At 56.3% G+C, this 22,099-nt stretch overlaps 2 protein-coding genes and 1 pseudogene across 3 annotated transcripts; 2 read left to right on the top strand and 1 right to left on the bottom strand.

The window, feature by feature from the left end:
* Positions 1-1,326: 1,326 nt before the first annotated feature.
* ARHGDIA (Rho GDP dissociation inhibitor alpha) lies at positions 1,327-7,645 on the top strand. 2 transcript variants are annotated; one of them, XM_065909417.1, is made up of 7 exons: positions 1,327-1,475; positions 2,993-3,209; positions 3,311-3,394; positions 3,722-3,798; positions 3,877-3,940; positions 4,056-4,268; positions 7,631-7,645. In XM_065909417.1, exons 2-6 carry the CDS (start codon positions 3,020-3,022, stop codon positions 4,253-4,255), a joined length of 615 nt encoding a protein of 204 aa, XP_065765489.1. In that variant the 5' UTR covers positions 1,327-1,475; positions 2,993-3,019; the 3' UTR covers positions 4,256-4,268; positions 7,631-7,645. The 2 variants fall into 2 exon arrangements, with proteins under 2 accessions (XP_065765489.1, XP_065765488.1); XM_065909416.1 differs by lacking the exon at positions 7,631-7,645 and having other exon boundaries at positions 4,056-5,427.
* Positions 7,646-8,041: 396 nt separating this feature from the next.
* Positions 8,042-10,445, bottom strand: LOC136150098 (proteasome assembly chaperone 3 pseudogene; annotated as a pseudogene).
* A 686-nt stretch (positions 10,446-11,131) lies between these two features.
* On the top strand, positions 11,132-21,213 carry P4HB (prolyl 4-hydroxylase subunit beta). The gene is made up of 11 exons (XM_065909575.1): positions 11,132-11,344; positions 12,414-12,620; positions 13,991-14,124; positions 14,259-14,396; positions 18,090-18,194; positions 18,370-18,495; positions 18,679-18,879; positions 18,993-19,113; positions 19,197-19,378; positions 19,464-19,550; positions 20,295-21,213. The coding sequence occupies exons 1-11, from the start codon at positions 11,194-11,196 to the stop codon at positions 20,373-20,375; spliced, it is 1,533 nt and encodes a 510-aa protein (XP_065765647.1). The 5' UTR covers positions 11,132-11,193; the 3' UTR covers positions 20,376-21,213.
* The last annotated feature ends 886 nt before the right edge of the window (positions 21,214-22,099 follow it).

Here is a 22,099-nt window from a genome sequence, read left to right as displayed (position 1 = left end):
AACTAAATCCTCCAACCAACAGCCTGTGAGGATCAGAGCCTCCTGCCCACAGCACGTGCATAAGCTTGGAATTCCTGCAGATCCTGAAACCAGGGCCCTGGCTCACAGTTTAACCACAACCTCACTAGACTGGAGCCAGAAACACCCAGCAGAGCGCTCCCTGATCCTTGGTGAAGACAGTGTATATTGGTCGTTCTAAGCTGCTAAACTCCAAGATTATGTTTTTACACAGCAATAGGTGACTAATATAACAGAGTTTGATAGTTTTCAAAAAGCACTTAGGTTATCGAAAAACAAACTTTGCTCAGTCAGCAATTCTGCAGTGTAGCACGGAGGATGAGGGCGGCCGGGTCTAGCGGCGCGCTTTTCAGGTGCGCCAACAGGAAGCCTCAAAAGCGTGTATGGAATAAATACAAGATAGGAATGCTCTGCCTTTGGCCAATTCAATTTTCTACATGTTAAGCTGACCATGTGGCTCTTACTTACAGAAAACTCGCAAATATTCCCCCCAAATTAAGACATTTCCAAAAGCTACCAAGGTCAATATTTCACATTAGGTTCTGTGACCTAAAAGGCCCCCCACCACGCGCAATCCAGGGGTGTGTGTTTGTGATGACTCGGGTGTGAAGCATTTGAGGTCCTGCACTCCGAGAGGAGGCGAAGAAGAGATGCGTGCTAGACCGGCGTCGGGAGCGCAGGCTCCGCCAGGCTGGCTACAAATCATAGGCCCTGCTTCGGGCTCTAAAATGCTCGCTGGTTGAACGCGTGGGGATGTGTCCGACAGTCGCCACGCCGGGTGGCGTCTGGGCCAGGAGCTCCCTAAAGGGCGACCGCATGCTGACTTAGTCTGGAAGGGGAAAGGCCTGGAGAGAGCTATTTGAACACCCGTGGATGAACGTCCAACGATAACTTCCGGCGGACAGCGGCGAGTGGGCGCGAAGGTAGCCTAAGGCTGGACGGCTGCCACTCGCGGACCCCGGTTCCTTGAGGGGACCGGCTGTGCCGGCTCGTCCCCGCGGCGTGATGGCTGCGTGCCCTCGGGGGGAGAGATGCCCGCTGATGGAGACGCGCCCCTGACACACGCCGCGTCCCAGCACCTCGCAGAAATTCCATGCCGCGCCCAGGTTTCCCGTCGGGCTCGGCGAGACCGTCTCACTTCCCGACCCCTTCAGCTTGCCGGCTGACTCCTGGGGATACCCGGGACTAAGAAACGCCTGTGGCAAAAGGCACAGAAGTCCCAACTGCATCAGTCTCCTCTGCTGTGCTGCCCAAACGGACGCACCCACAAGGCCGGTCCGCAAGATGGCGGCGGCGCGCGGCCGGCAGCTCCTCGCACATGCGCTATCCGCGGCCCGCCCGGCGCGAGCGGAAGTCGCGTGACCCCGGAAGTGGCCGGCAGGGCGCGCGCGGGCGGGGCGGCGACGTTCGTCATTCTGTGCGGGAGGGAGCGCGAGAGCGGCGCGGACGATCCTCCGGTGAGTGCGGGCGGCGGGGCCAGCGAACGCGGTGGGCACGGCGGGCGAGGCGGCCGCGGAAAAGGAGGCCGCGGCCTCGCCTTTGTTCTCGCTTCCCGCCCCGCCCGCCAGTCCCGCTGGGGGAATCTGCGCAGGGCGGGGGCGGCATTGACAGCGGGCGGCGCCCCGGGCGCAGGGCGGGCCCACGTGCGATCGGGGGCGCGGAGATCTGGAGGCGGGGGGCGCGGGTGCCGGGGGTGGGAGCCGGGGTCTGTGCAGACCTCTTTTGTGGTCGCTGCTCGTACCCGGCAGCCCCCTCCTCGCTGGTGCGCGCGGACCGGGGCCAAGAGGGACGCCTCCTCTCCTGGGAGGTGAGGTCCCTGCGCCCCACCCTGCTTGCCGGGCCTCGCCTGGCCCAGATTGCAGGCCCTGCGGAAGTGCGGGCCCCGCCATCGCACTTAAATGATTTTGTCGCCTGCGGCCGCGCTTGGGTGACGTTAGGGCGTGAGCCTTCTAGAGGAATTCCAGAGGAAGCTGCAAGGAAGCTTGGAAAAACGAGCCGGCCCCACCCTGCTTGTGGCGGCCGGGCGGTTCCGGGTCCTCAGCGGCCCTTTGTAAGATCTGGTCCTCATGCACGTCCCGGCATTGGCTGTCTTTACTGGCAACCGGTGGCCCTGACCCACCTCCCACACCGCCGGGTCTAGTCTGAGTCGGTCTTAGATACTCCTCAGGGATTCTATGGGGTGCGACGGTCATCCTGAGCTAAGGCAGTCCTGTGGCTGCCCCATCACTTCTCGCTTTGACAGCACTGCTCTGGGCTCTTCTGGGGCCGGGGCGGAAGGAGGATCTTGAGACTACCCATCACATGGCTGCAGCAGTTTCCAAATTTTAGGTCACAGACCCTCACAGTTAAGAGATTGGTTTGTCAGACAGGTAGTGTCTTTCAGGCCATTTTAGGACTTACCTGTGGGACTTAGGCTAGCCCCGTCATCTGAGCCCTAGGAGAGCCCTGTGTTTGGGTTGGAGTGAGACATGACTGACCCATGTCCTGCACAAAGGCCTTGGTTTGTAGCTGAGGCGTTTTCGAAGGAACAGGCTGGTCAGAGAGAACCCAGCAAGAGGGGTTCTTCAAGCGGAGGTCCTGAGCAGCTCAGAGCAGGAAGCAGCACTTGGTTCTGATGCTTCGTGGTTGGACCCAGGTGCTGCTGCTTCCTGGGCAGCAGGGGAGCTAGGTTCCCTCTGAGAGCAGGCTACAGCTTTCATTTAGCTCTGGATGCTGGGGTGAGGGTCCTGTGAGGTGGGCAGGGCGAGGAGGTGGCCCCTTTGGGCTTCAGGAGCCTGTGTCTGGGCCCTTTTCGAAGTTCTGGCTGTCAACTGCCTTCCTGTTACAGAACATGCACCTCCCCTTGGGCCCAGGTTGGGGGCTTGGCCACCTGCAGAGAGCCAGTGCAGATCACTTGCAGGTCCTGCAGAAGGGCAGATGGGGACACACTGTGGGTCCCTCCAGGCTGCCACAGCCCCTGCTACCCTGCTCACAGGTGTCTCACATCCAGCTAGAGGTGAGTATGGCTGAGCAGGAGCCCACAGCTGAGCAGCTGGCACAGATTGCTGCGGAGAACGAGGAGGACGAGCACTCAGTCAACTACAAGCCCCCAGCCCAGAAGAGCATCCAGGAGATCCAGGAGCTGGACAAGGACGACGAGAGTCTGCGCAAGTACAAGGAGGCCCTCTTGGGCCGTGTGGCTGTGTCTGCTGGTGAGTGGGCTCTGGTGGGGTGTGTGGACACCTGTCGCTTTTCTGGGTGTCCGCCACTACTTCCCCCGCTGGAGGAGCTCTAACTTGCTGTCACTCTGCAGACCCCAATGTCCCCAATGTTGTGGTGACCCGACTGACCCTGGTGTGTAGCACTGCCCCGGGCCCCCTGGAGCTGGACCTGACAGGTGAGTGGCATCTCCAGGTCCCTGGCTGGGGCTGCCTGGCACCCTGCGGCTTCCGCTAAAAATAATTTGTTGAGGTGCTGGTGCCCTCTTGTGGGGAGCATAGGAAGTGCAACCAAGTGGTCTTAAGGCTCTGGCTTTGGTGTGGCCTGGGATTAGGGGTGGGGTGGGTCTGGGTGTGTCTGGCCTGGGGTGCCAAGGTGTGTGTGTGTGTGTTTGGTGTGGCCTGGGATGCCAGGGGGTGGGGGTGTGAGAGGGGTAGACGGGGCACCCCACCGGAGTGGCTTCCCCTACCTGAACCTCCTAGTATGGCGTTCTTCTCAAACGCAGGTGATCTGGAGAGCTTCAAGAAGCAGTCCTTTGTGCTGAAGGAAGGTGTGGAATATCGGATAAAAATCTCCTTCCGGGTAAGGAGGAGGCTCATGGGGGCGCTGGGGGCTCGGACTGGAGAGTCTGGCTGAGCCCGCTTGGGTGCCTCCTTGCAGGTGAACCGAGAGATCGTGTCCGGCATGAAGTACATCCAGCACACGTACAGGAAAGGCGTGAAGAGTGAGTGGGGGGGCACCAGGAGGGAGGCGGCCACCCAGGGGCTCACGGGGCATGGGAGGGAGCGGGGGAAGGCCGGGCTCTGCTCCCTGACGGACGCCCTCCCTGCACCCCGCAGTTGACAAGACCGACTACATGGTGGGGAGCTATGGGCCCCGGGCGGAGGAGTATGAGTTCCTGACCCCCATGGAGGAGGCGCCCAAGGGCATGCTGGCTCGAGGCAGCTACAACATCAAGTCCCGCTTCACAGACGATGACAGGACTGACCACCTGTCCTGGGAGTGGAATCTCACCATCAAGAAGGAATGGAAGGACTGAGCCACGCCGGGAGGCGGGCAGGGCGGGCGGACGGAAGGACGGACGTGCCCCACCCCACCACCCCACCCTTCCCGACCCCAGACCAAAGTGCTGACAGGGCCCGCCCACGCTGCCACCACTGCCCCCGGTCTGCCTCCTGACTGGCCTGTCCCTCCTCCACCCTTCCAGCCCGCTGGCCCCAGCCTCCTCGGTGGTCTAGTGTTGTTGCTGCTTCCGCCTGTGCTGTGGGGAGGGAGGCCTCTACCTCCCCTTCTGTATCCCTCGAGATTCCCTCACTGTCCTGACCCGACTTGAGTCCTTGGCATGGGAGTCAGGCATCGCAGTGGGGCTCAGGGTGCTCAGGTCCCCTGGGCCTTTCCTGTTATGTTACCTGGACTCCTGTCGCCCCCTTCCTGGTGGGGGTGGGGTGTACCGCGTGGGGCCTCGTGGGGCCGGTTTTCCTCCAGCTTTCACCTCTCCCCGGTCAGTCCATCCATCACTGTCAGTAACGGTCTAACCATGATGCCTTAACATGTGGAACGTGTGCTGTGGGGGCGTCACTAACCTCTAACCCTGTGTCTGCATGAGCATGTGGTGTCTCCCCCCCACCCCCCACCATCCCTACCCCGTCTGTGATCCCCGTGGCCTGGGAAGGCTTCTGGGATGTGCTGGTCCCTAATCTGCCCTGGCGTGGCCAGGCCCACGGGGACAGCTCCAGGGGCTTGGGAAAAGCCAAATTGCCAAAACTCAAAAGTGGCCTCCAGTCCCATCTGGGAGGCTGGGTGTCCTCACACCTCTGCCTTCTTTGTCTCAGTGGGCAGTGCCTAGAGCCCACGGCCCCAAGAGAGAGCCCTCGGCAGACAAAGCCAGTGGCCGAGCCTTACTTGTCCCTCCTGGCCTGCAGGCCTGGAGTCGTGTGCCTGGCCCGTCAGTATTTATTGCCTCCATATGTGCCGTCCTCTGGGCCCACTGGCCTGCCGCCTCTGCCCCAAGGCTCGGTGCCACCATCCCCAGCAGGCCCTCCCTGGACCCAGCCAGGACAACCGTGGGACCAAGCTTGCACCGCTGGAGCCGTCCCCTCTGCCCCCACCCCACCCGACCCCACCCTCCCCGGTCAGGCCCGGGCCTAGAATGCACAGGAGCCTGTCCCTGCTTCTCCTTTTCTGACCGGGAAATAAACTTCCCCCTAAGGAGCCAGGGTGTCTGCTGCTGTCTCCTGGTGAGGAAGGGGAAATGGGGGCCCCATTGCTCTGCTTCCCCGGGGCACCCATGGGAGGGCCGGGGGCCAGGCGCAGTCGCCGCTGTCTGGCTGGTGGAGGAGGAGGGGTTTAGAGCCCTGACTCAGATGCATCAGCCCATGAGGCCAGTGCTGTCCTGGCTGGGTGGGTTCTGCCGGGGAAAGGCGGGGGACAGCTGGGTCCTGGGTCCAGTGGGGCATCCGGTGTCCGGAGTGACTCCTGCATGCCACTTGTGGGCCCTCCCTGAACCTCTGGGAGGGAATGGTTCCAACCTCAGAAAAGCGGAACCATGCTGAAGACTTGGGAACAAGTAGAATGACTGAGTCCCAAGGGACCCAGGACAGGGACTCAGAGCTGGATGGAAGGGTGGAGAAGTTGGCAGCAGGGCCAGTGGAGAGGGTGGCATGGAAGGCCAGAGGTCCAAAGGTGGGGTGGATGGGATGAGATGGGGACCCTCGCTGCAAGGAGGCACAGGAGAGTACCTGGGGAGCCCTGAAGGAGTGACTGCCAGTCCCGCTATCCGGCAGGGTCTCTTCAGGACCTTGGGGTGGCAGGGACGGTGCTACCTCAGCATCACCCCCAGGGGTGCCTGGGAACTAAGACACCCCTTACCGACTGAAGGAGAGGGCAAATAGGAATCCCCAGTTCCACCCAGACGGAAGGTTGAGTTCAGAAATCCCATTTTATGGCTCAGTGGCAAAACTTGGGTGAAATCTGCCTTTGTGCTCAGCTGGTGAGAAAAGTGTGTGCCACACCCAGGTTGCTGCTGTCTGTGTTCCCGCCCTGACTATGCCTCCTAGAGGCTGCCACTTTTCCCAGTTCTTAGCAGCGGGCTGAGCCCTTGAAGTTTATTGCCAGCTGGGGCAGCCCAGGAAGTGCCCTTTCACTCCCACCCCCGCCAGTGACCACATGCCATGCCAGGGTGGCTGCCACAGGACTGGTTACTGCCTGGCTTTCCTTACCCAAGGCCCCTGTGGGCTTCTGGAGGTGGGGCCCTGTGCTGGGTACCAGGACAAACTGCCACTTTCTGCAGCAGCTGGCCCAGACAAATCCAAGAGTCACAGCCACAGGGGACAGAGACCCTAACCAACCTCTCCCGGGACCACCAGCCTCAGGCAGGGGAAGACAGACTGCACAGCCCTGGGTTCCCAGGCCCAAGGCCTTTCTGACAAAACTCAGATGCCCCAACCTCTGAAACTGCCCTACCTTTGGAGGCGAAAGGCTTCCAGGCAGCAACTATAGTCTCAGCCAGCCAGAGGAGCCCCTCCAACTCTCCCAATCCACTTCCTAAATTGTCCAGTGAAAATCTTCAAATCTAGCGTTAACCTGTGCTGTCAGCAATTTTATTGGGCAAGGGCTTTTGGAGGCTCTGGCAGGCCAGAAGGGCTAGTAATACTGTCTTGACTCTTGGATTTTCCAAGCTTGATTTTGATTCGTGAACTCAGACCCCAAGTGCCAGGTTGGACAGGCACCCTGCCAACAGCCAGGACTTTGTTCTGGTTCCTCCTCTGATGAAGGTTAACATGAGGTGGCACCTGTAGGACCTGCATGACGTGTCTCGGGTCCCAAGTCTAACCTGATCCTCCTGGTCCCACCCCAAACCCGTTTGTACAGCTCAGAGCTCCTGAGCCTGGCCTCCCCGCCCGTAAGAGCCAGCACCTGTGACCCTCTCCACTCCCTCTGTCTATGGCCCTCAGTCATCCCCCACAGGGACCCTTCTTCCACTGAGGAGTGTGGCGATGGGCACCAGGTCAGCACCTTTCATGTGACTACTCACCAGTTACTTATATGCAGTTACATATGCAGCTTTACTAGAATCTTCACACCCATATGCAGCTTTACTAGAATCTTCACACCCAGCACTGTCATGCTTTATAATCCAAGTCCACTTCAGTCTACCACGGCCTCGCTCACCACTGACCTGGTTCCTGTGTCCCACCTGTGTCCCAGCTCACCTGTGTGCAAGCCTTTGTGGCCCATAGCACAGCCCTTGGCCCCCTGCTGCTGTTCCACAGTAGAAATCTCCAAGTAAAGAGGATTCCTGGGTGTTCATGAGCTTGCTGCTAACTCTCAAAGCCTCCAGTTGGGGTGAAAAGGAGTAGTTTTATTCTGAGAATGCCTTTTTTTTTTTTCTTTTTCCACACCATGTGGAATGCAGGATCTTAGTTCCCTGACCAGAAATCGAATCTGTGTCCCCTGCAGTGGAACCCTGGTCTTAGCCACTGGATCACCAGGAAGTCCAGAGAACTCATTTTTGGAGGGGGAGATGCATTTATTTTTAATTAAAAAAATTTCCCCCCCAAAATTGAGGGCTATGACTTATTCTGTCAGTTCTCACACATGTGCAGCTGCCTGGACCTGGGGAGGAGGACTCACAACCTTCTCAGGATATGTTTCCTGTCCTCCTGCCACACGGGACATCAGCCTCCAAACCAAGGTCAGCCTGAGGTGTTTGTTTCTTTGAACTTCAAGGGCCAAAGCCGAGAGAGCTCCTCCTAACTAGAGGAGGACCTTCAAATCCTTGAGAGGGTGTCTGAGTTGCTGCATGGCCCTCCTGGACAGCAGGGGTGGCCACTCCAGGGTCACCACACCTGGCACGTCTGGATCACCTTCTTCAGAGCCTTCACCACCACCATGCTCTTATCCTTCATGTCCAGGGTGAGAACTGCTCTGTTTCCAGCTTCTTGAGACACAAATGCCACCAGGTTCTTTGCGAAGACATGGATGAGAGGCTCACCCTTCCTGAGGAGGACTTTAGTGGTAAGCACAGGCTTGCCAATGTCACTGGTCACACTGCTGGGTTCCAGGGTACCCATCTTCCCCAACTGGGTCACCACCACCAGGATGTGACTGCTAAACCCCACCTGGGTGGGGACTCCACACACCACTGCAGTCTTCTGTTTAGGTATCACCAATGGTTTACCTTCCGTAGCTGAGTCTGCTCAATGGCACCTAGCCACCCGCCACGCCACCCGCACTTACCGCGCCCGGAGAACTCTGACAGTAGTCTTTATCAAAACATTTGCTCACTCAGTTGTTTAACCAGTGAGCACCTTTTCTGGGTGTGAGAGACCCCTAGAGGTTATCCTGAGCTGACTGCGCTGGGTTCAGAGATACCAGAGCCACAGCTGCCAGGTGGGTAGGCTCTGCCCTCCAAAGACACACTCAGTTCAGGGCACTAGCCTGAATGACCATGGCTTCATCACTTCTTCCTAGAGTTGCCCTTGAAAGGCCTGTTTGTGGCCTTAGGAAAAAGACACTGGCCCTCCCCTCAGAGCCAAGGCCTGGCCTATGTTCTGGGGGACAGTATGCACACCTGCACCTCACCCAGCTATTTACCAACCCCAGAAACTGGAGACCTGGGGCCTCTCTCCCACTTTTTGGGAACCCTGCTCCTGCACAGGTTGATTCATGGTGGGTGACTGTGCTTTGAGAAGGTACATCAATGCAGACAAACCATGAAGTATCATGCCCCCACCAACACCAGAGCCCTGGTGAGGCCCTGGTCCTCACAGAAGGATGACTTGCTGTGTCCATCTAGGCTGCAGAATAGTGGCCCTGTCATCACCTGCATCAAGGTGTGTCCCAATTGCCTTTGGTTTTGACTGGGGAGTTCAAGTTGAACCACAGTGAGGCTCAACCATCGCCAGCAGCTCAGATCCTTGCTGATCTGCATCTGGTCTGTTCTTCCCTTGGTCCCAGCAGTCTCAACTATTTACCATATGTTGTGAGGCCAAGCTCCCTCCACACTGTCACCAAGTATATCTTCATTCTGTTAGCTGAAAAAACTATAAAGTCCCCAAATTTAGGTATCTAAACTCGGATTTCATGAGTGCCTCTGAAATAGGGATGTGGTACAAAGATCCCTTGTCTCAGGCCCCAAGTTGTGGTCTGTAAAACAGTCATGGCAATCACAAAAATGTGGGTAGACTGGGCAGGAGACATGAGGCAGTTCCCACCGGTTCCCAGAGAGCAGAGCAGGCCTGTGATGCTTATTATGAAGCCCTGCCTGCTGCTCTGTGGGAGAGCACCCAAGCCAGAACACGGAAGTGGGGTGGAGGCTGCAGACACCTATTCATAGCCTTTTCTTTCGGGAGGCCCAGCTCCTGTAGACTACCCCCCAGGAGGTACAACCACTTCCTCCTGACTTGCTCTACTGGCACTGGGGGAGGGGCACAGAGCACCTGGTCTTGACCTTCAGAAATTCATATTCTAGAAGGAATACTGCATAGGATATGAGAACACATGCCCTCAAGAGCAAGGTGTCAACAAATGCAAACTCTCTAAAGTACAAAAGCATACTTTTTCCGTTTTACCATTTTTAAAACCAAGATGTTACTATAGCCAACGTGTACATTTAATGTAACACTGTCTTCCTCCTGCCAAGTTATTAAATCGATGATGAGTTTTAGTGGGGGTGGCATTTCACAACCGAGGAAGTGAACACAAATGAAGAGTGTCGACGGGGTTGGGGGTTGGGCTTTGAGCCTTTGAGGGCAATGCGCTGCTCCGTCCGAACAGAAGCACCGCCGGACAGAAGCTAACATTCCGGCCACGCATATTATTTTAAATGCTCTGAAGTCACGTTAAAGAAAAAGAAATCTGAAATTTTAATATTTTCACTTAACCCAACAAAATATTACAACGTATCCATACAAAAAGTCATCAAGGGAATATCGTACACTCCTCTTCCATCCTCAATCTGTGTGTTCACTGTGTTACACTCACTCCGGGTCACACTGCCCGGTCGCATTGTAGAGCTCGGTGATAGTGGCCGCTAGCCAACCCCGAGGCGGACGGCGCAGGTTTACCCGGTCGCCTGAAAGCTTCCCGAAGCCCGCTTCATGGGAGGCAGCCGGTAGGAAGGAAGGGAAGTGCCCACAGTGGACGGTGCCGAACCGGAGCCTCTCACCAGGCGAGCGGCCCCATTCCGGGCACAGCTCCGGTGGGCCTTGCTGGGTCCTCCATCGCATTCCGCCTGGGGCCGTCCCCGGCCTCCCGCGCGCTGCCCTTGCGCCTCGCTCCGCCGCCACCGAGTAGCGCCATGGCCACTCACGGAGGCTACCCGGGCAACGCCCGCACGGGAGACCAGTCGCCACGGCAGGTTCCGCACGGGCATCACGCGCGCCGGAAGCGTGTCAGCCTAGCTTCCGGTCTGTAGAGCCGGGGGGGGGGGGGGGCGGTGTCAGGTGGGGATACGCGGTCCAGTCAGAAAGCAACACGAGGGGTTTCGGAGGCGCAAGCGTGGCTCCGCCCCTCCGCTGAGGACTCCTCCCCACTGCCACGTTCGACAAAGGATCGCGCGGGGAGCGCGCATGTCTTGGCCAATCAGGAGCCGCACAATCCGGGTCCCTGAAGGTAGCAGCCATTCCAGGCCCGGGGAAGGTGTATGAGAAAACCACCAGTCACAAGTCGAGAGAGAGAAAGTTCTCCTCCAGGTGCCAATGAGAGGCCGGGAGAGAGTGCGAGCGCGAGCTCGTCGACCAATCCCGAGCGAGGGCGAGGGAGGTGCCTGTAGCAATTCCGAATCCGGGGCCGTGACTTGTGTGGGCCCCCAATGCGAGCTCAGCGGAGGCGGGCCCCGGGCCCCCCAGGCCAATTGGAGGTGGGCAGGGCGGGCGCGCGCGCGGCGGCCGGAGTTATAAGAGCGGGACGGGCGGCGCGCGCTCTCGTGGCCTGCTGTCCTGGCGGCGCCAACTGAAGCGCCGCGCCCGTGCCGACATGCTGCGCCGAGCTCTGCTCTGCCTGGCTCTGACCACGCTATTCCGCGCGGATGCCGGCGCCCCCGATGAGGAGGACCACGTTCTGGTGCTCCATAAGGGCAACTTCGACGAGGCGCTGGCGGCCCACAAGTACCTGCTGGTGGAGTTCTGTGAGTGCCTCCAGCTCGTCCATCCGGGCCTGGCCTCGCGGCCATTCGCGGGATGGAAACGAAGCAGGGACAGAGGAGGGGGCAGGGGCACCGGGGTGGTCTGGGGGGCGGGGGGGGGCTGGAGGATGGGGGACCTGGGCGCCCTTCCCACGCTTCCTTCTCCGGCCCCGCCAGAGATGGGTTGGAGTCTAAAGGAGTGTCAGCGGGCCACCCCTAGACGCGCTGACTTCTATCTCCTGGAGAGGCCCATCTGTAAGCGGAAACAGTTCACAGACTTGCTGTCAGCGTCCCTACGCTGCCCGCGTCCTGGGGGCATACCTCCTGCCCAGCTGGACCTTGATGATGACCGAGGGCAGACATCCTGAATGTGCCTTTGTGCCTGACGTCCACATGTCAGGATCCCTCTGTTAGCCTAAGAAAAGTAGGATCGACTTTATGAACTGCCACAAATAAGGAAGGACTATGCAGGAGGTAGCCTCCGAATTGCTCACCTGGACTAGTTCCCGGAGAGCACTGCCCCAGCCCACAGCACCGTTCACCAGGGACAGCTGTTTTCTGATGAACAGTGTTGCTTACCAGAATTCAAAACCTTTGTGTTCGTAAGTGTATGAGCCCTGACTATCTCAGATGGAAATCTTAGACCCAGCACAGCCACTAACCTGAGTTGAGAGAATCTAAAGAACTTGTGTTAGATGTGAGTCTCTGGCTGGTGTGCACGGATGTGTGTCTCACAGTTACGACTCATCAGTAAATATACAGCAGCCACGGCTTTAGCTTTAACTTCTTAATTTCTCTGGTTCCGAAAGGGAAATTCTAGGACCCGACTGAGTTAACTGCCTGCAAGTAGTAGGAAGTTATTAATCATTGAAGATGAGGAAGAGTAGGAACCAGTGGTTTGTCTTTTGTGCCACTTATCCGATATTGCTCAAGAGCATCCACAGCCCCTGCATTCAGAGGCTTTATCCTGGTGCAGAAATAAAGATCTCATGGAGGGAGGTACCAAAGGAAACGGGAAGGGAGGCCGTGGAGTGGATCGGTGCTGCTTTCTAGGTCTTGCTTTCTCTCCCAGACGCCCCATGGTGTGGCCACTGCAAGGCTCTGGCCCCAGAGTATGCCAAAGCAGCTGGGAAGCTGAAGGCAGAAGGTTCCGAGATCAGACTGGCCAAGGTGGATGCCACTGAAGAGTCTGACCTGGCCCAACAGTTTGGTGTCCGAGGCTACCCTACCATCAAGTTCTTCAAGAATGGAGACACAGCTTCCCCCAAAGAGTACACAGGTGAGAGCGTGGCGCTATCCTTTCCTTGCCAGTAGACAGTGTCTTGGAAGATAACAGGCATGGAGGAGAAGTTGTTCTCCGACTGGGTTCTGGGGTCTAGTTCAGCCTTTCAGGGTTGTGTGAGGAACGTTCTCTCAAGTAGAGAGGGTCATCCCACAAGGTGGCTAGCCAGCTGAAGCTTGTCCTCAGGTTGACCAATGTGGGGGTGGGGGGAGGCTAAGCAAGCGGAGGCTAAAAAGCGGCTAGCCTTTGCTCACTCTGGTGAGCCTGCCACCAGGGCAGGTGTGAGGGCCTTTCACAGAGGAGGGGCAGGCCGAGATTAGCGGGTACCAAGCTGGGGCTTGTGGCGGTCGTGGTAGAGCTCAAATCCAAGCCCAGCTGCACCGGCCCCTCCCTCAGTTGCTGCTCAGCCGCCTCCCCTATGTAGCCCAGTCGTTGCTGGTGACCAAAGGGGAATCTTTGTCTATGAAACCGGTTCCGTGGCTTATCCACCCGAATCCTTGAGAGCAGCCCGTCTTGTTCATTCTGACATCAGCTCTGATCTCAGTAGGCTGCTGTTCTGGTGCTCCCACTTTTACTTGTGTTCGCTTTTGGAATGGGAGTGCCATCTGCAGAGTTAACACAATCCTGTCACTAACACTGAGGTTTTGTAGATGAGAAAACCCTTTCTGACTCCCCCTGTAACTGATAGCACAGCTTTTATTAACTCTAGGCAGAGTCCTTTTAAACGTGAGATTTGGCAACCCCGTTCCAGGTCAGTCACACGAGGGGATAAAGGGCAACTGGTCTCAGTCTTGGGAGGAGCAGTTTTTTCTTCCCTTCTCGTTTCACCTGCCATGGTGGTGTGCGTGGGCTGATCTCTTCGTCCTGCCAGTCCAGGAGGTGTGTAGGTTGAGGACATCTGACCAGTCTGGGTGCACGAGGCAGTAGTGCCCAACCTGCTTTTTCAGGGGAAAGCTGGTCTTGAGGCTGTCTTGCTAAGCAGCCCTTTTTTCCAACCCTACCACATTGCTAATTAAGACGAAACCTAGTGTGAGATTACTGGGGGGAAAGTATGTGTGTGTTTAGTGAATTTAAATATCAAGGAAAATTTACAAGATGCAAAAGTGTTAGAGGAAAAAAAAAGTAATTTATGATCTGTTATCCAGAGGTCACTCCTGCCTTTCCCTTCTTTAAGCATATCCACAGTCTCCCACATACACATATAAGCCTTTTTAACCTTGGAATTTGGGTAGGTATGTAGACAAGATGCCTTTCCTGTGGCAAGGTGATATTTTGCTCTGGTTTTGGCAGAGAGCTCAGATAAGGAGAGGTGGGGAGGGTGGGTGCATCCCTGATAACAAGTGGACCCTGCTTGTGTTTGGGCGTAGCCGGCCGAGAAGCCGATGATATCGTGAACTGGCTGAAGAAGCGCACTGGCCCCGCCGCCAGCACGCTGTCCGACGCGGCTGCTGCAGAGGCCTTGGTGGAGTCCAGTGAGGTGGCTGTCATCGGCTTCTTCAAGGTAGAGGCTCTTTAACTTCACCCTGGGTCTTCCTCCCACCGGCCGTGGCCTGGGCACTGTGGTCTCCCCCACTGCTGACCAGGGCAGGAGTCCTCAGTGTTGGGACAGTGGCCACCTCTGCTGCTTCTCTCCAGGACGTGGAGTCGGACTCTGCAAAGCAGTTCTTGCTGGCAGCAGAGGCCATTGATGACATCCCCTTCGGGATCACATCTAACAGTGACGTGTTCTCCAAATACCAGCTGGACAAGGATGGGGTTGTCCTCTTTAAGAAGGTGAGTGCGCCCCCCCCCCCCCCCCCCCCCCCCGGGGAGTTGAAGTTCCGGGCTGGTGTCGCCTTTGAGGACCTTGCCCAGGTGGCGCTGACTGCTGGACTGCGGCCCGCCTGTTATCAGGGCCCGTTTTGCAACGTCAGATGGTAGGAGCCTCTTAGACCGTGGCCTTCAGCCCTTCAGCTGTGGGCCCTGTGTCCAGCTTCTGTGTTGGCCCCATTGCGGTGTTTTATGCAAGCCAAGTAGCTTTAGAGAATTAGCTTTTTAAAGGAAAGCTATGATGAGACATACGTGATAAAGTTTAACATCTTAACCACTTTTAAGTTTTCAGTGGCATTAATTACAGCTGTGGTATCGTGCAGCTCTCGCGTCTGTTTGTTTCCACGGTGGGGTATTAGTGGCAGGTGTTCCACTCTGTTGGCAGAGCTGGGCCTCGGGGCTCCTTTGGGCTCCTGCAGGCTCCCCAGGCCCTATGTCTGTTATGCTTAGTCATGAAGGGGCCGTGTGTCTCTTGACTTCTCCGCACTCTTGCTAGGACACAGCTGGGGTTGGTGTGTGTGCACAGCAGTTGGTGGGTGATCGGGGTCTCTTTTTTATCTTAGCCACCAGATAGTGGGCCTGGGGCTGGCCAAGCACACATGCTCTTGGGACACAGCTGTCCGTGGATTGGGTACAGAGTGGAGGAGGAGGGAAGGCTATGACGGAGGGGAGCTGGAGCTGGAGGTACATCGTCAGGGAGAGGGGCTAAGCCTTGGACTCCTGTCCTGTTTTGTTCCCAGGGTTAGAAGGTAGTTGTAGCATTACAGCAAAGTTGTAAACTGAGTAATCAGAAAGGACACAGTGTTTGGGGAGCCCAGTCCCCCCACTGTGTGCACTCCTGGGTGGGGCACTGCTGAGCCTCTAGCACCTGGGGGTGGGGAGGGCAGCCCTCCCAGGTGCACTGGGTTCTGGAGTAGCTTGCTTTCAGCTATTTCTGAAGTCCTTTTGTCTTTCTCAAAACAAGAGGTATTATATACATTTTCTTGACTCAGAGGCCATCCTTACCATGTCCCTTAAAGGGAATAGAATTGCTAAATTAGTCAATTATCTTCCCAAAGGTACCCAGGAAACTTATTAACAGCTGATTAGGACTTCCCTGCCTGGTGGCTCAGACGGTAAAGCGTCTGTCTACAATGTGGGAGACTCGGGTTCAATCCCTGAGTCAGGAAGATCCCCTGGAGAAGGAAATGGCAGCCCACTCCAGTACTCTTGCCTGGAAAATCCCATGAACGGAGGAGCCTGGTGGGCTACAGTCCATGGGGTCGCAGAGAGTCAGACACAACTGAGTGACTCCACTACCAGGAGAAGACCCAGCCAAATTGGATGGAGTTGAGTGGAATGAAGGTCTTGGGGGCCTTGAATAGAAAGTCTTGGGTGTGTCCCTGCAGTTCTGGGTGAAGGACAGAGGAGATTCAGGCCTGTGGCGCTTACAAACCCCTTTTCATCAGCTTGATCCACAGTCCTTTTCCATTACCCTTGAGATCTGGAGTGGCACTTGTCACACTGAATTGATGATGGTTCTGGTAATCACATTTTCTTGAAGGTTAGAAGGATGGTTCTTTGTTCTACAAAGACTGTAGTCATGGTTGCTCATCTCTTCTCAGCCTTATGTTTCTGGTATCTATGCAGGGAGAAGGGGGACAGTGAGGGGGCGTCCCTCTTGCACTTGCTGTCTTCCGGCAACCATGCTGGAATGCCATGCTACCTTGGACAGTTGTGAGCAGGAGCCTGGCAGAGCCCATGGGCTTTGTGCTGAGGAGTCAGTTGGGGTCACAACTGCAGTCAGGCAGAGAGCTCTAGGGATAAGAGGAAGAAGGTGCAGATTCCCCGCTGGCCCATTGTCCCCTTCTCCACCTTTACTTGTTCTGCTTCCTTCAGGCTGTTTGCCTGGTTCCTCAGTGTGAGCAGGGTCTTCTGTGTGGGCAGCCTTGAGAGATGGACTCCCAAGAATGGCCAGCTGCCACTTGCACGTCTGAGTCCCAGCTTGGGTCTGCTTGGACCACTGGTTTGAGAGCTGATCATCCTGTGTCTTTGTTTGGTGTTTATTTCGTTTTTCTCTTTCATCTTTGAAGCCAGGGGCTTAAGAGAGGGGGTAGGGCCTTATTTTTGTGACATTCTCATTTCAGACTGGTGGGGTGGCTTCTGCCCAGGGCCACAAGACCTCCTGCGGCTGTCCCCAGATAAACAAGGGCTGTTTGTTTCTCACCAAAGCAGGCACTGAACACAGTGTAACGTGGCACCGTTACCTCGACCAAGGTTGTGTCCCAGTAGAGACACGGCGGTTTTGGAGGAGTGGGGATGCCGTCTGTTTATCTCTTAACGGGAGATCTGCTTTATGCCTGATGGAGCCTGGCCGTGGCCAGCCTCTTGCCTCCATGTCCTTTTTGTCTCTCTCCACCTTCCCATCACGTGTGTGGGGAAGGCAGAGCCAGCTTTAGCTCTATATAAGTGGGGTAGGAATGGGAAGCGGCTAGTTGTTTTGGGAAAATGCAGAGGGAAATGACCGGGCAGGGAAGGTGAGTGGTTTCTCTCTCTAAGTCCCATCTGAGTTCACACAGGTGATGGGAGGCTCACTGACCAGCCGCACAGGCTGAAGCATCGCTCGGCCTCCTCGCAGGGAGCTGTGTCTGCCCCACCCGTCCGGAGCTGGGGCCACACCTCTCAGCTCTGTGACCGCAGCCTTTGCTTTTCATGGCTCCAGGACTTTGAAACTCTTTTCTAATAGATTACTGGAACTCCCAAAGACCTTTTTTTGTGTGTGGAATACCTACCCATTTTTATTGTTAGACTTGTTAGAATTGAGAAATTAAAAAAAAACACTGTTCGTTGTAAAATAACAATAATAAATGTTACACATTCTCAAAAAAGACATTTTGGGGGGATTCCCTGATGGTCCCATGGTTAGGAATCCATCTGGGATTCAATCCCTGGTTGGGGAACTAATCCCACAAGCTGCGTGGTGTGGCCAAAAAAAAAAAAAAAACCTAAACATTTTTGTGAAAATTAATTTTTTCCCAAACAACGTTTTCATGGTCAGAGTGGTGTTTTAGATTTCTGCCGGTCTCTAATGTCTGTCCGAACAGAAGACAGCTGGGTTCTCCTGTTTGCCTTCAGTCTGACGCAATGTCACACGCCGTGCTGCATACTCTGGGGGAGAATGCATGACAGGGCACCTGCCGTCTGAGCATGGTTGTGAAAATCAGTCTGACCTTGCGGCCGCCCTGGAAGGGCCTTGGGTCCAACAGTGGTGAGGCTCATATTTGGAGGGCTGCAGTTTTAGGGACTTGGCAATGAGGAGTCCCCTGGCACCCCACCCAGGACGTGGGGCTCTCGTGGCTTGTCAAGAACGTGCTGGGGCAGGGTCTGGGCCAGCTGCTGCGGTCTCAGCCTGCTGGAGGCTGCCTGTTGGTGTTCATGGGGAGCCTTTGTGCACTCCTGGTGACCTCACTGTCGCCTAGTGCCTAGAGGATGTGTCCTGGCAGCCATCACCTGGTTTTGCTTTGGATGGAGACATGCGGGTCCTGCCCGCCCCCCGCCACTGCTGTCACAACCCAGATAAGAAAAGCTATCGGCTCCCTTCTTGGCCATGGTCAGCCGGCCAGGGCCACAGGGGGCTTTGTGGAGAGTCTGGGCACCCACGCCTTTCTCTGTTCACAGTTTGACGAAGGCCGGAACACCTTTGAGGGGGAGGTCACCAAGGAGAAGCTTCTGGACTTCATCAAGCACAACCAGCTGCCCCTGGTCATCGAGTTCACCGAGCAGGTGTGTCTCTGTTGCTGATCTTGCCCCAGTTGTGGGGGGGCGGGGTGACATTTGGTCCTGGGGACCCTGACTTACAGAGGCCAGGTGTATGGTGGCCTTGGGACCAAGGAGAGAATAGCCCATGTCAATAGCTTGGTTTGTGTCTCAGACCAAGTAACCTGTGTTTCCAATGTAGACAGCCCCGAAGATCTTCGGAGGGGAAATCAAGACTCACATCCTGCTGTTCCTGCCGAAAAGCGTGTCTGATTATGAGGGCAAGCTGAGCAACTTCAAAAAAGCGGCTGAGAGCTTCAAGGGCAAGGTGTGTGCTCCCCATGGCCTGTGAGCAGCTTGGCACCCCCAGGTCAAAGGCTGATCGGAGGGTTCCTCCTGCTTCAGGACAGCCTGTTTTTGTGTGGGGTCCCAGTCGTTGGGGAGTGGGCAGCAGGGAAGTCTAGGGAGCCCTCATTGTGCAGTGCCGTCAACGTGCCTTTTCTCTCCCAAGATCCTGTTTATCTTCATCGACAGCGACCACACTGACAACCAGCGCATCCTGGAATTCTTCGGCCTGAAGAAAGAGGAGTGCCCAGCGGTGCGCCTCATCACGCTGGAGGAGGAGATGACCAAATACAAGCCAGAGTCAGATGAGCTGACAGCAGAGAAGATCACTGAGTTCTGCCACCGCTTCCTGGAGGGCAAGATTAAGGTGCGGACCTTGTCCGGGCTCGGGGTGCTGAGGATCCTTGGGGCGCGCAGAGCAACTAGGTGGCAGAGGGGTCCCCAGGCAACTGCACGTGCCTGACTCTACTCGCCCTCCAGCCCCACCTGATGAGCCAGGAGCTGCCTGACGACTGGGACAAGCAGCCTGTCAAAGTGCTGGTCGGAAAGAACTTTGAAGAGGTTGCTTTTGATGAGAAGAAGAACGTCTTTGTAGAGTTCTGTAAGCGAGGCCCTCCACTCCTCTGGGCTCGCTGGGGTGGGGCACTTCCCGGCACAGCGAGACGCAGAACGGCTTTCTTTCAGATGCCCCGTGGTGCGGTCACTGCAAGCAGCTGGCCCCCATCTGGGATAAGCTGGGAGAGACCTACAAGGACCACGAGAACATAGTCATTGCCAAGATGGACTCCACGGCCAACGAGGTGGAGGCAGTGAAAGTGCACAGCTTCCCCACGCTCAAGTTCTTCCCCGCCAGCGCTGACAGGACGGTGCGCCCACCACCGAGGGGTGTGCGGAGGGGTTGGGGGGCTGTCGAGGGGACTGCGTCTCACATCTCATCCCCCCTCCCTGCAGGTCATCGACTACAATGGGGAGCGGACACTGGACGGTTTTAAGAAGTTCCTGGAGAGCGGTGGCCAGGATGGGGCCGGAGATGACGATGTAAGTGGTCGTTGGACCTGGTGGGTTGTGGGGCATGCTGCCACGCAGTACAGCACAGGGTGGGGTGGGAGGTTGGAAGGGTCTTAAGGTGCCACTGTTTGCTCAGGAATCCTTGCAGGCACATCCAGCATGTTCTCTAGAGAGTTGGCTGAGGTGCTCTGCCCGGTGTGAGCTCAGCCCTTTCCACATCAGCTGTGGGGAGTGGAGGGGATAGCAGAAGTGTGCACCCGGGCCAAGAGGGTGAGGTGGTGGAGGGACTGGCCAGTTCAGGCCACAGGGTCTGCCCAGAAGTGCAGGGATGTGGGACGAGGGGCAGACCCGGCTGCAGGGTGCAGTGAGGACTGCCAGGGCCGCGTGTGCTGCTGTGACTGGTGGGCTGTCACTGGCCCCGCCAATTCCAGGACTTGAGGGGTGGCCGCTGCACACCAGTGGCTCCCTGCTCAGCCTTCACACTTGTGCCATGGATGGAGTAGGTCCAAGCACTCACTCACTCGACAGCATGGGGTGAGCTCCCAGAGCACCAGTTCTGCTTCCACCCTGTATTGTGGGCAGGAGCCCCCGTGCCTCGCTGTTGTCCGGAAGCCCACCCCACATATCCACGCATCTGCTCATAGAGACCAAAGTTGGCTGCTTGTGTCTGAGCACCAGACTGGTCTCTAGTGTCCTCGGCATGGGTGTGGAGGCCTCAGCAAGCTGGCCCAGCCTGGACGTCTCACATCCTTTCCTTTTCTTCCTGTGTCCCAGGATCTAGAAGATCTTGAAGAAGCAGAAGAACCTGATCTGGAGGAAGATGATGATCAAAAAGCTGTGAAAGATGAACTGTAACGCAGAGAGCCAGACCTGGGCACCAAACCCGGCACCTCCCAGTGGGCTGCACACCCAGCAGCACAGCCTCCGGACGCCCGCAGACCCTCCCGGCGAGGGAGCGTCGATCGGAAATGCAGGGAACTTTTCTGAAGCCACACTTCACTCTAACACACGTGCAAATCTAAACCCGTCTTCCTTTGCTTTTCAACTTTTGGAAAGGGGTTTATTTCCAGGCCAGCCCAGCCCCGCCCATCTTGGTGGGCCTTTTTTTTTTTAATTGTGATGTACTTTTTTGTACATGGTTTTGTCCAGAGTGCTCGCTAAAATGTTTTGGAATCTCACGCTGGCAATGTCTCTCATTCCTGTTAGGTTTATACTATCACTTTAAAAAAATTCCGTCTGTGGGATTTTTAGACATTTTTGGACATCAGGGTGTGTGCTCCACCTTGGCCAGGCCTCCCTGGGACCCCTGCCCTCTGTGGGGCAGAACCAGGCAAGGCTGGACGGGTCCCTCACCTCATGCGGTATTGCCATGGTGGAGCGTGGCTCCTGCATCATTTGATTAAATGGAGACTTCCGGTCTCTGTCACAGGGGCCCCCCCGCCATGAACAGAGGGTGCAGCTGGGCCCAGGACAAGCCCAGCAGCCCCCTCCTTCCCCAAACCAGGGTCCTTATTCTGTGATGTCCAGGGTGGCCTGAAGCCTGTGCCAGGCAGAACCGGGACCCTTCCTTTCCAGGCTGGGAGACAGCCAAGGATGCTTGAGCTGAATCACATGTTGACAGTTCTTCAGGCATTTCTACCACAATATTGGAATTGGACACATTGGCCAAATAAAGTTGAAATTTTCTGCCTTTTGTCGCCTCTGCCTTACAACTTCTAGGCGTGGGGATAGGGGTTGGAATTTTGACATTCTACGGAGAGGAGGTGAGCTTGGTGCTGCTCTTGTTGAGCCATCTCTCTTTTTTGGAGCATGGCAGACACCCAGAAGCATGTACACATCCCGTGGGCACCATGCGTGGAGCTGTCAGCATGTGTGGAGCTGACACCACGTGTCAGTGCATGTGGCCGGGGGAGAGAGAGGGCTGCCTCCTGGCCCTGTGCCTATGCTGTCCCCCTGGCTCACCTGTGATAGGGTCTGCAGCTTTACCTGTTATGGACACCCAATGGTCACAGCATGGATTCTGCCAACGTGCCATGTCAGGACACGACAGCCAGGGGAGCGCCCCCCGCAGCCTAGAACCACTGCAGCTTTGGATGAGAAATCAGGGGTGTTCAGACTTCAAGAATGCTGTGCTCAGAGACTTCCCTGGTGGTCTAGTGGCTAAGAATCCAAGCTCCCAATCCAGGGGGCCTGGGTTTGATCCCTGGAGAGGGAACTAGATTCCACAAGCCACAACTAAGAGATCCTGCATGCTCCAACTAGGATCCAGCACAGCTGGAGTAAATTTTAAAAAATTTTTTTAAAAAGCGCTGTTCGCAAAAAAAAAATAAAAAAACAAAACGCTGTTCGCATCACTAGACCTTTGTGTAAAAAACAATCTGATGTTAAGATAGCAAATCTCTTATGTTTTTAAAATGTAATTTGACTCCTTAGAGCCTCTGCTTACGCATAGCTCGCATAAGGAAGAGTAGTTCAGTTGACCTTTCCTTCCCCCTGCCCCCGCAGACTGAAAAACCAAAACTCAAAAACCATGACAAAGCTGTCATCCTGGCTGCAGTGGCTGATGGCACCTGAATCTG

Source organism: Muntiacus reevesi, chromosome 18 (genome assembly GCF_963930625.1).
Source record: "Muntiacus reevesi chromosome 18, mMunRee1.1, whole genome shotgun sequence".
NCBI classification, from domain to species: Eukaryota; Metazoa; Chordata; class Mammalia; order Artiodactyla; family Cervidae; genus Muntiacus; species Muntiacus reevesi.
Note: the sequence above shows the minus strand (reverse complement) of the source record. Positions and strands in the feature narration are given on the sequence as shown.